General features: G+C 41.5%; 1 protein-coding gene across 1 annotated transcript; it reads left to right on the top strand.

Annotated features, from left to right (window-relative positions):
- The first annotated feature begins 7425 nt into the window (after window positions 1-7425).
- Window positions 7426-16318, top strand: igfbp5a (insulin-like growth factor binding protein 5a). Its single transcript, XM_020642225.3, has 4 exons — window positions 7426-8313; window positions 13336-13547; window positions 13926-14045; window positions 14197-16318. Exons 1-4 carry the CDS (start codon window positions 7983-7985, stop codon window positions 14332-14334), a joined length of 801 nt encoding a protein of 266 aa, XP_020497881.1. The 5' UTR covers window positions 7426-7982; the 3' UTR covers window positions 14335-16318.
- Window positions 16319-16769: the final 451 nt, after the last annotated feature.

Raw genomic sequence — 16769 nt, 5'->3', positions numbered from 1 at the left:
TTTTTGATTCTTGTTAATATTTGGCAGAAGTTATCTTGCATGAAACACTCACATTTGGCTCACTCATCCAAGGCAAAGCTCCTTCAAATCAACGTATTTAAGGTTCTACAGTCCGTTTGAAGAAGCATTCTCGTATCTAAGTGTGTATCTAGCACTTTGTTTCGCATCTGCCCCAAAGCATGCCTTTTTCAGTTTGAGGCACATTCTTTTTGTTGACTCAGCCAAACGATATGCCCCCTATAGAATACCATAATATATAGTCAGACATGATTAAATTAGGGGTGTTGCTTTATGAGCATTCAAACCTGACATATTTATTGCTTGATTGAAGGTTGCTGTGATGAGCATTCCCTCGTCAGCAAATTTCAATGAATGATTCTACTATCTTGAACCAAATGACTCTCGCTTAATCAAGACAGGAACGAACCTGATTAATCTGATTACACGGCGGCTTTATTGGGCCCAATGGGAGACACAAAGTCAGTCAGTTACATTGGGAACACAAACTGTAGCTGCCACTCGTGAGTTCAGTGCCCAATTTGCAGTTGTCTTAGAAACTCATCCTGGTGGTCCATATCCAAAAAATATGATGGTCAACACTTTGCTCTCACTCTTCTTACAGGAGAATTACAACATTGCCATTGCCATTTACAAGTTCCATAATCCTTTAACCAATGCCTGGGTGCCCATGTGTACCCTTCAGCAGTTTTTGCTTTCTGCGATAATTGCCAATCATAGTTTTCTTTCCAAAAACCATCCAGTTGAAGGAATGGAGGACAAAATCCACAGGCCTCCTCTTGTGCAAAAATGCATTGTATGGGTTTCTTGACTGACACGATCCCAAGACAGTTTGTTCTTCAAGTGGTTTTTCAAACCACACTTGCATTATTTACTTGTGAAAACAACCCCAGTGCATTTCCCATAAATGTTAATGTACTAGCACAAGCATGACTGGAGGATCACAGATTGAATGTCAACAAATGGATGTCACTTTCATACTTTTTTCTACAAACTCAGTCCCTCATATTCTTTTTCACCTGCTCTGAGTATGTGCATATTTCATGACCATCTTAAAATGAGGATGTTAACTGGAGGAAACAGGTCTCTAGCACTTCACATGAAGACACACTGACACAAATGATGCACAAGAGGCACAAGTACAGGACACGCTGACCCCAGAAACCACAGCAGGACTTATTCTAGGAAAGACCCTTTGGAGAAAAACTCTACCATAACTCATTGCATAGTGCACCCCCGCCAGCAGCAAAGCAGCAAAGGGGAGGATAACGTGACCACAAGTTCTAACCATTTGGGCGCACAATAAGGACTAAAGCCTCGGAGCAGTAAATCACAGCGATTCCTTGGAGAGCCTACTCTGGCCAAAATGTTGGATGTTCAATCACATACCACGCTGCAAACGAGTAGCAACCGCAAATTCTGAGAAAGCATTTTAACGTGTGTGAAGCATAATTCTGGGTTTTCCAAGAAATGTTTTGCTAGTTTTTTGGCTTTGAGCTCTGCAGGTGCTACAGCAGGGTTGTTCTGCTTTTGGGTCCTGCCTACGACTTAGTTCCAAGAGAATCACTTCCTGTTGGGGGGAAAAAACATTTGATTCAAAAGTATGTTTTTTTAATGCGTGATCTTGGAAGAACTTTCTAAAGCGAGTTTGAGGATGTAGATATCTTAGCCACTTGTAGACCCACTTTTAGGTAGACCTACCTAGCTACCTCTCTCAGAGGTACACTTTGTCTTTACTACAAGGCTTTTCAACGTTTTTAAACCCAGCTCTCAAGTTCCACGTATTCACGGTAAAAGGAACTTGTTCTTTGAATAGAATCTCCATGGCACAGGCGCACCATGGCTTTTCCAACATCTGGATCCAATGATCTGCCTTTGTCCAATCGACGGTTGCCAGGGCCACACAGATGTGCTGACAGGGTTCAGCCAATCTGCCATCTCACATACTGCCTCCTCAAACCCTCCTCCTTCGCTGCAGTGCTCTTCAAACACCTTGTTCTGCTCGTTTTTTCCTCCTCTTACTTCCCACTATACTTTTGCAAAGAGATCACAGTATCCTGCTGATTTGAGGTTGACATTTCCCAAACATGAGTACGCCGATGTGTAATTTGGTGTCAATGACTACTATTGCTGTGTCATGGAAATTAAAAGTGCAATGTCATCATAACAAGTGTGTTAATGGTGGCGACCGCAGTTTAGCAGTTTACAGTAAAAGGCAATTTCTGGTGGAAAATATATTGATGGGCACAAGATTTGTTTTGTATCTTTGCTGCAGCCTGTAAACAACGCATTATGTTGTGTTTCTTGATTCAGATACCGTCATTGATGCTGCACAGCTAGTGATGTGGTTTTCTTGCACTTCCCACATGTAAAATTGAAACCTAAAAGTGTGACCAGATGTCGGTTTTTCTTGGGATTTTCCCCTGAAGCTTAGCTCTTTTTTTAAAAAAGTGGTGCTCTGCTTGTTTACTGCTAATGCTATATTCCCACAAACACTACTGCCATTGCCAAAAAAACATAAAAAACATCCTTCCTGTGCAGCATAGGACAACTTTTCATATCAAAAAAACATTTTTTTAAATGTAAACAACCATTAGAAATCCAGTAAATCACGACAATTAGTTTAAACCAGTTATTTATTTTCTAGTATGCTTTGGGAAAAGTCCATGAGCTCCAGCTGTCCTTCAAACTGAACAAACAAACACACTTGCATTGCTTGAAATTTTAGCCGCCGATAATCCAGTGTCAACTCCTCTAATTGTTTCTGAAAATTGAGTGCTTACAGTATTCTGGGAACCGACTCTGTCTCTGCGTGAGACTATATGGGGGAGGTTGACGCATGCTGCCTCAGCACATTTGCAGCGGTTTACTCGGCTTTGTCGCTTACAGTAAGCTCTGACTGTGTCATATGGTGCACATCAGTCACGTACAACTAGTCAGCTGTTGATTCACATCAAGCTGCGTGAAGACGGGGTGATAACTGACTTGAAGCCAACCCCCTTTAGAAGTGCACTGTGTGTGAGTGCATGAGTTTCTTTTATCATTTTCTGGTAAGTCACCCACATATTCCTTGATCTGGCTGCAGATCCGTCCCCTGAAAGGCTGGAACCTCCACAGTATTATCCAGGTCTGCTTTTGGGTCCCTATTATCCACATCGAGGAGACATTCTGTTCAGTTTCTAGAGCACCTCCAGTGACTTGTTTCAACACAATGGAGAATTTATTGTACTTAAAATGCTTCTGATGTCTAAAAGCAAAAACACCCCAAGGGAAACCCGCTTTTGGTTGATTAATCTAATTTTTTCACTCCTTATCAACAATTCACAACCATCAGTAACGTTTTAAACTTAAATTGAATGGAAATGCTATGCAAACGCTTAGATCAAATGGCAATGCTCACCAATCTGCCCATGAATCTAATGCTTCATTTCACTTTATTGTTCATTCACGTTCCATTAGTTTTACACATAGCAATCTCAAATCATCCGAGATTTGCTTTCTACACTGATTATTTTCCTACACACAGTCTATGCTCATAGAACATATAGAAGACAGTACTAAGTCTACAAACAGAAGCCAGAACTGACACCAAAAATGTGTCCCTTGCCTCATATTCTCCATTCAGAATTCAGATAATGCATCTGTTTATAGAGAAAATCCATTGTTGTACGTAGAGACAATTAGACAAAACCTCTGGTTTCCAAAGTAAAGTCAATGTAGATGTTCTTTGAACCTACTTTCCTTCTGAAGGCCAGCAGGGGACGACTCAAGTTGATTAAGATTAAGCAGGGTGTGCTTTAGGTTGAGGCAAGCTGTAATTGACTAGAGACTGCTCCTACAACCTGTCAACCAGGGTAGAGGGATTGCAATGTATAAGCAGCCCATTTTTAGAAGACAAACACAGATAACATCCAAAATAAATAATGGTTATTGATAAAATCCTAATGTTTACAGTCTTATTTGATGATACCTGACTTGGATTTTCAAGGCAAAAAAGATACTCTGTCAATCTCCAGAAAAAGTCTTGCAGACCAAGCCTATCACTTTCGTTAGGATTACTTCAATGTGAAACTTTTCCTCTCCTGACTCTCCTGTAGTGCTGATCTTCTGCCCAATGTCCTCGGGCTGAAAAGAAATCTGACACTGAAGCTCTGTTTCCCTTAGATTGTATCACAACTCTACACCATTTTGTGCTGAGGTTGCTTCTTTTTTTTCCACTTTTGATCATTTCTCTCTTCGTTTAGACGTCACTCAAGTTCAATGCAGCTTCGTTAACACTTCCACAACAAGTGTAGGAGCTGCTTCATTTCCTTTGGATGGATAAAGTAGGTCAGCATAAGAAAGCCAAGCTGCAGACAGAAGCAGAAAAACAATGGTAGAGAATCACAGATGAGAGGGGAAAAAGATGGATGGCTTGAACACAACTGAATATATCTCTCGAACGTCCAATCCAGAGGAGAATCTCTTTCAGTTGATGAAAACTTCTATCCTTTTTGTTCTGTATGTTTTGTGTCAGCCTATATAATATGTCACGTTTCTGAACATTGAAAACCCCAAGAGTGAATGTAAAGGTACACAAAATATTCCTTCTAAATTCAAAGTAATGTTCTGGAGAGGCAAAAGAAGGCCAGAGGGAACGTGAAGAAATACACGCATTGACTTCAACAACTCGTAAAAAGTGATACAGACAAATATCAAGAATCAGGAAAACACAAAGAGAGAAAAGGGCTGTTGTATTATCTTGTTGTCACAGGGGGGTGAAAGGTATCATGCTGTTTTATTAACTGTGTGCAATTCACTGGCAGAAACCCTCATGGGACACAAAATAGAGAGAGAGAGAGAGAGAGTTAAAATGAGCTAAAGTCAGAAAGTACCAGTCAACCTGAGTTTTTTCATTTCAACACATCTGTTTACCAAACCAAGGTAATCTCAAAGCTATGTTTCTTACTAAAACGTTGATTATTACTTTGTACCATTACACCGCTAGCTGATTGAAGGTTGCTTAGGGAATTTACAGAATAAACACACCCTAATAATATTTTTTAAAAAAACCATCAAATATCTTGCCCTGGTCTTAAATTCAAGGGGAATCCCAAACCAGAACAATTTAATGTGCCATCTGTGCATCATAAGGCCCATACACCAACTGACTCATACCCAGATGTAGTGGCAGGGTTTACGAACCCCAGCAGCCCTTAGACCACAGTTCCCAAACTGTTTTACATCTGGAGAAAACAAAACAAGACTGGAATACAAGCAGAGTCAATATTGGTAATAAATGGTCACTTTATGAATCATAAGCACAATTCAGACTGCCGCCTCAAGCCACAATATTTACGCCTGTGATGTTTTGCTTTCAATCTTAATGTACCATAATTACCTTAATGGATGGACGAAGTGGTCCACCATCTGTACTATCTTTTGGAGGTAGTAACAGAGGTGTTGCAGAGACGAGATGGTTTTAGAGGGAGACGTGAAGTTGCGACCATTGAGATGATACAAGGAGGCTGGCCTCAGATGTTTGTTTGACCATGTCAAGGTTGGACCATCATTGGGTTATTGGTTTTAATCATGTTAGTTGTTGATTGGGCCGTGTTTAAGTGATTGGTTTTACTTTGTTTTAGCTGTAGGTTGAACCACGTTTGAATTGTTTGTCCAAACCTGTGAGAGACAGACTTGCTGCACACATGTATCATCTGAATGGAGCTCTTTCTTCAAATGTGGACAGGTAGATGGAGAAATGAGAGGTTTGTGTGCGCCACGATGAGCTGACCTTTCCACCTATTGTGACGTTGTCTGACACCTGATACGATGCAAAGGTCAAGGGCATAGGCAAAAAAGGGGTCGGTTGATAAGAGCAGAGTTTGCCTACAAAGTTTCACAAAGGGGTGGGAGGGGGGGAAGAGGAAGTGAAAAGAAGCTTTGATCAGTGTGGGTCTGTAAAGGTCAGTTTCAGGGCTGAAAAACATCCCATGTTGAATTCATTCTATCATAAAAAGGACACTAAAACCCCACTTAACTTACAAAACAAGATGAAAAATAACAGGATGTAATCAGAGGAGTAAATAAAGCCATATAACCGAGAATTACACAGTGTACTCGTTCTTGACTTGGGTCAAAAGCATTTAATAAACTCTTCCTTGGCTCCACAGAGGCTCTGTTTACTAAAAACAAAAACATGCTGATCATCTTAGACATATATTGCTATCTGCCAAAACATCAAGTGAATTATGAGCAGTTTGTACTCCAAAAGGGCTGACCACTTATCTTGCTGGACACTGACCCACGCTTGCTCATAAAAAAGGGTCAGTGTGAGTCCGGATCTGCCCTGATCAGGCCTTTTTTTTTTTCTTTTTTTTTTTTACAACGTACATCTTTGGAGAGTGCTGTTGTTATGGTTAAGACAGCATCGTACAAATATTTTAAGCTACAGCTCTTTGGCGAAAGCGAGAAACCCAAAGATATCTAAGGGGAATTGTAAAAGTGTTCTTGCTTCACAAGCAGGATCCCACCCTTAACTTTGAACAGCTTCAGCTTTGTTACATGAGTGTATTTGGCGCCATTAGGCAGTCAAATTTCCCCAAAAGGTTTCTGAAAGAAAGGAGAAAATGGCACATGTAAGAGTGTATCGGGGCGTCCATCTGGCAGCTCCACAGGGCAACATGTTCAACATAAATATCTGACCGCATCTTTCAAGGAGGAAATGTCAGACAAGTATTAAGATCTTGATGGAGATCATCTTGGATTTCTGCTTTTTGCAGTAAAACATGCAGGGATCAGGATGAATTCCAAGCCTGAACACAAGATTTCAGGGGTCAAGTCAGGAAAATGGGATTTAAATTGGTGCGTTTGTGATAGGATAGCAGAGAACTAGAACTATGCTTGTATATAGTAAGAGATATGAAGGAACAACTTGTTCTCATCCTTGATTGTAAATTACTGATGCTGGAAGATAATGATGAAGAATGTGAATACTTGTGTATCTGAGTAAGGAGAGTATAGTCATTTTTAATTTCTCTTTGATGTTTTTTGGGACCAACAGAACAGACAAAGTATTTCCTTAACTGAAAGCCAATTTTTGAAAACCATGTTAAGGAATGAATTTAGTCCCATTTTCTTCTTCTGCCATGTTTCTGTCCTATTTGCAGTAAAGGCAACACCTTATTGTTTCTCTCTCCTGTAAACTCTAAAAGTGCTATTCAAATTCTAAGTTTCAGCAGTCTTGGTGCTCTTGTAGGGAGTGACATGTCCTGTTTTAAAACACAAACTGCTAAAAGAATAATGACAATGTTGTTTCCATGAGCCTGGGGAAACTAAATGGCCACTGTGCAGCGAGAGAGAGAGAGGGAGAGAGAGAGACAAGGTCTTATTCAGTCGCCTTCAGGAGCATCGTCTCATATCTGGCAGATCTGGAGGCATGCCAGCACCCGCCCTGTGAAATCAGCATCGCAGCGCGCGGAGTTGACAAGTGCGCCTCCCCCTCTCCAAACGTTGTTTGACATACCCATCGTTATAGGCTTCGCCTCAGGCAGTTTCTTTTTTTAAAAGGCAAGCTCAAAGCCGCAGATTATACATTTTGCTCACAAACCGTGCGGGTTAAATAACCTACAGAGGGAGAGGCATCGGGAATCAGACGCTTTTTCTTTCCCATTTGGAGACGGAGACGTTGCGCGTAAACGGCGGAGCATCACTGAAGGATAAGATAGCCTACATATATGTGGATATTTTCTGCTCTTTTTAAATTGACTTCAAGGTTGCAGGACTGCAGAGAGGGGGTAGCAGAGAGAGTGTGAGCTTTGGATGCATTGCAATTTGGGACTTGAGCGCGCAAAGCACCTGTGGATGCAAACACCCCCTTTTGTTTGGACTGAAACCTTTTGCAAAGAAAGGATTCACCGTAAGATTTAGTTGATACACGTTGCAGGTTGCAATCAAACAACCTTCAGTTCAGACTAAAGTGCACCATGCTCCTGCGTATTCCCTTCCTGGTTGTCACCCTGCTGAGCATCACCGACTGCGACTCGTCCTACGTGCCCTGCCAGCTGTGCGACAAGAAGGCCCTGTCCATGTGTCCGCCGGTGCCGGCCTGTCAACTTGTCAAGGAACCCGGCTGCGGCTGCTGTCTGACGTGCGCGCTCGAAGAGGGCCAGGCGTGCGGCGTGTACACGGAGCCGTGTGCGCGCGGGCTCCGCTGCCTCCCCAAGACCGGCGAGGAGAAGCCGCTGCACGCGCTGCTGCACGGCCGCGGGGTGTGCAGGAACGAGAAGTTGTACAAACTGCTGCATCCGTCAAAAGGTAAGGCATGTGGAGAGATGACTGATTGAGACCACAGAGGCTGAAAGTTCGGCTTAAACAGGTCACTGAATTCAACAGAACATTAATTAAGTGGATTTATTGAGTCATAAATGAATGGCAGCTTCATTCTATTGTATTTCCTCTCACAATACTGAACTTACAGGGAGGGGAAATCGAATTGCAGCACTGAAAATGTAGTTTTCTTCTTGGTTAGGCATTATTTGACACACTGTTGTACTGTCACATATCAAGTTTCATGATTTGGTGAGAATAAAGAGCAGCTGGATTGAGATGATACTCTTCCATTGAAAATAAACCCATCAAATGACCAACATTCATCCAATCATGTTGTGGGAAATGATTCATTATCAAACTTAGATTTTAGGTGTTCAAAGTCAAATTAAAGCTCCTATGTGGAGTTTTTACCCATGAAACAGACTGAAGTGTATATTGCTGCCTCTTTGTGAGCCACGAAAGCAAACAAGATCATCATCAGCATAAAGAGTGAGTGTTTCCGTAGTTTGACTAACTGTTTGTAATAACTGCAGTATGGGGTAGGTGTCGGACAAAGAGTTGCATGAATCAGCCTTTTTAAAACACTTTTTCCACAGCAAAGATTAGCGATGACATTTGGCTGTAAAAAGAAGCAGGGTCGATTTTTGGCAGAAGAAAATCACTCCCAAATCACAGAGGTATAAGAGGTACCACTTTGTCCACAGGGGCGGCCAAACTCTACACAAATCAAGAGTTCCTCACAGGAGCTTTAAAGCTAACAGTTGATGTTGTATTCAGCTCTTTTGGTGCGCCGACGGCAGAAAGTGTGTGACAAGATCTAGTGCAGAGAAAGAAAACATCAGGATTGTGATGCCATTGCCCCTTGGTAATGAAATTGTTGAAATTCCAAATTTTGTATCAATAATCACCTCACAACAACCACTCCTTTTTAAGAATTTGACCACAACATGCATGCTTATATTCTGTAGCTTCTGATCTAGCGATGAAGTGAGTTAAAGAAACCCTCCTCCGTCCTCTTGTGTCTCTGGGAGCCAGTGATCCTGATGTGGGTCATCCTCACTGACACCTGTCATTAACCAAGGCACACGACTCAAAGGCCCCCGCTGAGCATTGACCCCGTGAACTCTGTCAACAATTGGTGCAGGGCGCCAATCAACCTGTCATCCTGGTTTTTTTTAAAAGCCGTTGTGGGGGCTGCCAGCAGTAAATCAGCAGGTTTCGTGTGAGTGGCCCCGCCGCCTCAGGGCCCCCTTAGCCCGACATAAAACAAGGGAGAAGATTACAGGTGGTGCTAAAGGAGAGGCTCCTTGTTGGCTCCTTTGAATGACATGTCACTGTGTCTACTTTGTAGAGAGAATTGTGGGAAATATTGGCCCTCTTTTCTTCTACAGTTTCTTCTTGTCTTTTTCCCATTCTTTAGTCACCTCTCTTCATCCACCACCTGTGCCCTTTTTTCCCACACCTTTTTGTCTCTTTATACTCTCCCGCCTCTTCTCCTCTTTCCCTGCCTGGCTGCCGTCCCTCCTCATCTTTAACACCCTATTCTTCTTCCTTTCTTCTCCCCTCCCAAACCCCATACCCGGTTTCACCCTTTCCATTCTGTCTGCTGCTTTATTTTCCAGCAGATTGGAGTTTTAGTGCAGAAGAAAAAGCTACACTGGAAACATAAATAATCCTTCTGGCTGTGTTAAAACCTCAGTTGGCTGAGGGGAAGAACCGCAGTTTTTCTTGCAAAGGGCAAAAAGGGGGGAAGCTTTGGAAGTCACGTTCAAATTAGGTTGATGAAAAATAAGCCATCGCTTTGACGTTTACAACCCCTTTTTCTGTTATCTTTATTTTCACTCTCTGCTCTTAGTTTACTAAAGAAGTCTTCCATTTATATCCCCTTCCCTTTTTTTCCTCCCTTTTTTTTCCCACACTATCCCCCTCTTCCTCCCACCCTGCTTTGTTCGTCCCACCCTGCTCTCTCTCTCTCTCTTCATCTCTTAGTCTCCCCCCTACTCCTCCCCTCTGACTGTCTCGGCTGTGCAGTGATTCAGCAGAATGCAGGTCGAGCGTGGGTTACTGATCCCCCCAGTCAGCCCCTCCCATCTGCCTGCCCGTCAGCCAAGCTTCTCCATTAACTCCACGGCTCCTGCTGGGCACTCGCCATGCATAAATTAAGCAAAAAGCCCTTGTGTACACATGCCCTAGAAAAAATGACATTTTATAGGCACTTGAAAATATTTTTATATGTGTTTGTACTGTAAATTTCTTAGAATATACTAGAAGATTCTGAAAAGTGTCAGTAGTAACTATCAGATGTCCATGTATCCAATCGTACTTTTAGTCACCTGTATAGGTGCATGGAATGGTTTTTACCACGTATTCCAATAAAACAAATGCCCAAAATGACATTCTGGTTAATTGCAAGATAATGAAGCAGACAAAACTTACAGGGATGATGATGGGAAATGATGAGATATATCCAGACTGTTAAATTCTGTTGCTGAGATTATAACGCTACATGTTCGTTCCCACCATGGATGTATTATCGAACTGGATACAACATTGGAGGCAGAGCCCTGAGCTGCTCAGTGGCATATTATGCAAAAATAAGGTCTGCGCTACTTGGCCCATAGAGCATGCACACTTCTGTGGCTCGGATGCATGTTCATTATGTCTAAAAAAAAAACATCTCTGAATTCCGCTTTAATTGCATTTTACCACTTTAATCTATTGATTTGTAGACATCTTTCCCAATGTAACTTTTTGGGGAAAAGTCTTTGTGGGCCCAATGGGTTCAGGTGATATTGCCACCATGTAAAATTGACTTCAACGTAAATTGTCATTCAAACCTGATCATAACAATAATAATATGTTCATTTAATTCCCTTTTTGTCATGTGTGCATGATATCAAATTCGAGTTATAATTATGTCTTTTTGACATCATCTGAAGCAGTATCTAACATTGATGCTGAAGATTAAAAATGAGGAAGGAAACTTTATTTTAAAGAGCATTAGAAGGGAATAAATATCAAACAAGGAATCAGCTTTCTGTCTTTAAATCCTGAAGGAATCTCGTTCTCCAGGATTGCCGTCTTGCCAATTCAAACAAGGAAAAAGAGAAAGAAGGGGAGAAAATGAAAGATGTGATCAGTCAGCACAGGTCAGATTAGAAAAGCATCAGGATTAGCAAGTGAGGACTTGATTGGAATTATGCTGATCTGCTACAGCTTTTTCTGCAGAGAGAGAGAGAGCGAGAGAGAAAACAGTGTCAGCAGGAAACTGGAGGATTGGGGAATCTCTTGCTTTTTTCCAAGAACCTGTCATTATGTGGACAGATGACATCACCATGATCATCATCAACGGGTTGGGTGGAGGGGCTTAGGCGTCATTTGCAACGTGGCGGGTGACCTTGTTTCACCGCCCGGTTAGCTTAATAGCTTAGCGATCACGTCAGTGCAGAAATGGAGGGGCTTTACTTGCAGAATCCGCCCAAAATGAAGCGGAAACAAGTGCGTGACACAGCAGTGGAAATGGGCCAGCTGTGGCTTAGGACACGTACAAGCTAATGCATGTTTAAAACTATAAATGAGGAGGAATATCAGTTTTAAAGTGCTTTTGGGGAGGGAAGCCTCAGTGGCTTGTTTAGGCGTCCACACAACTGTTATGGTCGTCTGAATAGAGGGTGGGACAAGGGAGAGGGGTGAGTTACTTAGATTTAGCTGCAGGAGAGCTGCATTTTTGATGAAAGATGCATGTACATGAGGGCTTCTGCTACCCAAAATGGGCTGCGGCTGTTTCTGTCGGCTTGCCACATGACAAGTGTAATAGTATGTTTTCATGGGCCTGGGTGCCAGGGTGAGACTAAATATCTCATTTAGGTCAGTGGCTATAAAAGTTTTAAAACCCCTGGTCTACATATACCCCAAACTGGCAGCCTGACTTGCCATAAATGTAGGCTATGTTGTCCCTTATGTCAACACTTCCAATCTTGAGCTGGCTGGTAGCCACTGACTGTGTTAAATAAGCATTTAGCTGCTGCAATGAAATCATCATGTCGTCTTGTGACGTTGCCAAAAGTGACTGTGCTGTCTTGGATTTAGTGCTCCTGATTTTGAACCCTTCTTCAAACAGGCTCTTGAAAGCGGCAGAAAAATGCTTTGAAGCCGTCTTCGAGAGGACTAATATTACAGCTGAGGACATTGAATTGTTTGTAACAATTGGTTGCATTGGTAATTTAATCCAGTGTGTCTGTAATTTGTAAAGTTCCGGTGTAAATTGCAGTCCATGCTGTGGTGAGGACGTCTGATAATAGTAATCCAGCTGTGAATCAAGCTTTAGCCGACAGTCGCTGGACTCTTTCTTCCACATTCCTTTCTAGTTCTGTTTTAAGCTAATCGGAACTGAAAGGCAACTTTTTTTGATGGCGTTCTTAGTCGAACTATTTCTAAACTGTCAACAAAGTCAAGTATTTAAGCATATCTTTGGTGTTGGGGAAGTTTCAGCCTCTAGTAGCGCTATTCAGCAATGTTTTAAGAGGTCCCTTTTTCCTTGTATTTCTTGCTCTCCTAGCACCTGCACAAGAAAGTACCTACTTGTTTGACTACCAGGATAGAGACCAACAAAGATGACGACAACTACCAAGCTACACTTGAGGCTTTCCAAGTCCATTAACAGATGGGTTGGGGCACAATGGCTATATCCATTTCTTATACTGTCTACGGTCTATGCTTGGTCCTGAGGATGTATTGACCTGAATTTAAAACAACTTTATCTTTTAATTGTTAAGCAATAACAAGCCAAGATATATATCACCAGATCACCATAAAAAGACAGAGAAGAAGAACACAGACTGACATTTTTCTAAATGTACCAACAGTCAGTTATTGCAAATGTTTTATAACCAAGGAAGTTAATGTAACGTCGTTGTAAGACCCTAAATGTTATACACAGTTTAATTTTAGAACAAACAGGGTACCTTTAATAAACCTTAACCCCCTTCTGCCTTTGTCTCCTATCAGATGGAGAATCTCACGATGACGCCATGCTACCTGTCCCAGAGTCAATGCTTCCCCAAACCAAGGTGCCTTTATATGGAATAGACCACATCAGCAGTCGGAAGGCCCTGGCCATGAAGCAGGCCAAGGACCGCAAGAAGCAGCTGGCGAGGCTGGGACAAACCAGCACCCTGGACTTCACTCCACTGAGCCTCGACAAACTGGAGCCAGAGTTTGTAAGTGTAGTAGGGATTGCAAAGATGCAGCTAAACCCTCAGGGAAATTTTCGCTTCACTGATCAAGATTTAGAGCCATTCCTGAACCATAATTTGTTGGATATTGGCAAGAAAACAATGTTTGCTTTGCTGTAAATCATAAAAATCTCAGATACTGCATCCTACTGCTTCAGGCTCCATAAAGAAACCAGTTCTGACAAATCTGCCAAGATGCCTCGCAGGGCCACTTTCACACGTGACAGCATTGTGTGAACAGTTAATTGCAAAATCACCCTGTAATTCTTGACATGTTATGTTAAACCACAAGTTTCACTCAGGGGCAAAAACACACTTTAAGATAATGCAAAAACAAACGTATTTGGTTTTGTGTGTGTGTAGGGACCCTGCAGGAGACGACTGGATAATCTCATTCAGAGCATGAAGGACACTTCTAGGGTTTTGGCTCTCTCTCTTTACATCCCCAACTGTGACAAGAAGGGCTTTTTCAAGCGTAAACAGGTATGGAAACATGTTTTTTTTGTTGCTTATTACATTAATTCAGTAAAATAATTTGTCACTTTGGCTTTTGAGACAAACTTTTAAATGAGAAAAATTACTGGAAATCATTTTAAACTTTCTTTCCTTGCTTCTGCCAACTCTTTCCTTGCAGTGCAAGCCGTCTCGTGGTCGGAGGAGGGGGATTTGCTGGTGTGTCGACCGCTTTGGTGTGAAAATCCCTGGCATCAACTATGCCGGCGGAGACCTGCAGTGCAAAGAGCTCGACAGCAGCAGCAACAGCAACGAATGAAAGAGCTAACCGGTCAAACTCGTTGAGCCCTGTTCTTTTTAAAACCTGCCAATCAAGCTAGCACGCTAAATGACTGCCAAATCAGGAAAAAAGTGACACAAATCGTTATATACATGGTCAGGTGTGATGGACTGCATTGTTCTTTTTGTTGTCTCGTTAAAGGAGAGTTGAACCGAAGTTCTTGCTTGGGTTAAAATCTGCACATGTAGGTCTTAATTCTGGCCCCAAACGGACTGTTCTGAGGTAAGCTAACACCAGGCCTCTTTATATCCATAGATAGAATATAGGATTATATATATATTTGTATGATACTGATGATATATTGTCTACTTGAGTCTGTTAAATTTTACCTAGAAATTGTAGGACAAAACTTTTAAATGTGGCTACAAATCATATTTTTTCTTATTTGATTCAGTTTTGTAGTAAATTAGCCATGTAATGCTAAATGTTAGTAGTGTAAATGATATTCTGGTATAAGGTGAGTTTTTATATTGTCATCACATGGGGAAAAATGACTCCTAAGTGGACAGGAGTCATACGCTTAAGCTGTGGTGGCAGGATAGCTGTCATTGTTAGCCAGTTTTGCTAATTGGAGGCCTATAGCTAAAAAAGCCTACATACCAAAAGGAATAGTTTGACATTAAACATGATTGCGTCATTGCAGATAGTAAGATGACAAAACACCACTTTCACACTTGTCTGTTTTGAAAGAAGAAGAAGCCGAGAACCCCATATTGGACTCTGTCCAATTGTTTAAAAAATCCACCGAGCACCTCAATTGCGCACTTATTTATTAAGTTGTGCTCATATTTTTTGGTTTATTGACAACACAAATGTTTTCTGAAAATGTGAAAGAACTCACTGATCAACCAGGATACATTTTTTTGACTGGAAGCAGCTATTTCCTGTTGTCTCTGCTAGCCTAGCAAGGAATCGAAGCTTGCACTACAAACTCACCGATATCAATTAAGAATTCAACATTACATTGGTGGAAACCAAATCAGAAATTAAGAACAATACCCATCAGAATCATGTTAATTTTTTAGGTGGTGAAATATAACTTTTCGACATCATAGTAAAGTAAATAGGCTACCAAAGCTTAGCAGTGCAATTAGCCATAACTGTAGCTCACATTCTGTCCCTATCAGAAGAGTCTTGTATGCGTCTACTTGTTAAACTTGGTTGTATTTTAGGCAATTACAATAAAACCTGACTCTTGAACAAACTGTATTTTACAGTAAAAGCTTAAATATTTTAACAGCTCTTGAAAGGCCTTTTCCAAGTCCAAAAAATGGCGTCCACTGTTTGTAAATGTATGTACAGAGTGTGTGTGCATGCTCCTGCGTGTCTGTATGTGTGTATACTGTACTGTACTGTACGTGCCATGCCCTTATATTGTTCTCAATGACAAAAATCTCTGGTTGAAATGCTTACAAGCTAAGTCAATCCAAGCTACTGCCTGGTGCTGTTCATTTCCCTCCACACACAAATCGTATGCAAACACCTCACGTTGGTTCTGTTTCCACGTGCAGGGTGTCCACAGGCAAATCTGTTGGCCGATGGGGACTTGGTTTTCCGGGTCTCTTATCCTGCAAAGAGCAAGGTCGCTGAGTTTGTATGTAAATTCAAGTGCCTTCTGGCAAACGCCACTTTGAATTTGATTTGCATGTGGACCCAATGTGTTGTTGAAGAGGGATACTCCAGAAAACAATGATCTCTTAGTCAATCGCCACTGTTTGTTATTTTAATCTCCAATGAATGGCTATTACATTCTCAGACATTCCTAATGCATTGACAGGGGCTCATGAAACTCTTGCTGTTAATAGTAGCACAACACAGTGACACTTTGAACTTTTCAAAATCTCAGCTAAGACACAAGATTAATGTGAACATCATGGTGAAATATTTATCAGGCGTGTAATTGATGTACTCGTTTTTGTAATGACAAATCACTATTTAAATAAAGTTCATGTACTCACTAAAATGCACATCTGTACTTTTTGTGTGAACCTTGCTGTCTTAATGCTGAGTCCGTGGTTCTGTTATTAAGTAGATACTATCTCTATGACATTGAAAATGGTCAAGACACTCTTGGTTTTCCATGCAGGTTGTTTCCATCTGCAGTCAAAGACAAAACCACATGCAGGTACAATACTCATTTGAGAGGAACACTACACTTTGCACAACATTTGGTTCATTTTGGCTCACAGTCATCATGCATTACTATTACATTTGGTCGACCTATATATGGTCCTCAGAGGCTGTTTCCTGTCAACTGGCAAACTTCTAACTTTTCCTCCAATGCCAGATACGAATTGAATTTTTGACCAAACAATCTCTACAAATATTTGATTGAGTGCCATTGTTATTTTGTCTCAAGAGGATGTAGCCTACAGACATTTTTTCTAACCCTACCATGAGGTTGAAATTTGTGT

Source organism: Labrus bergylta, chromosome 24 (assembly GCF_963930695.1).
Source record: "Labrus bergylta chromosome 24, fLabBer1.1, whole genome shotgun sequence".
NCBI classification, from domain to species: Eukaryota; Metazoa; Chordata; class Actinopteri; order Labriformes; family Labridae; genus Labrus; species Labrus bergylta.
This window is presented reverse-complemented; position numbering and strand designations above follow the sequence as displayed.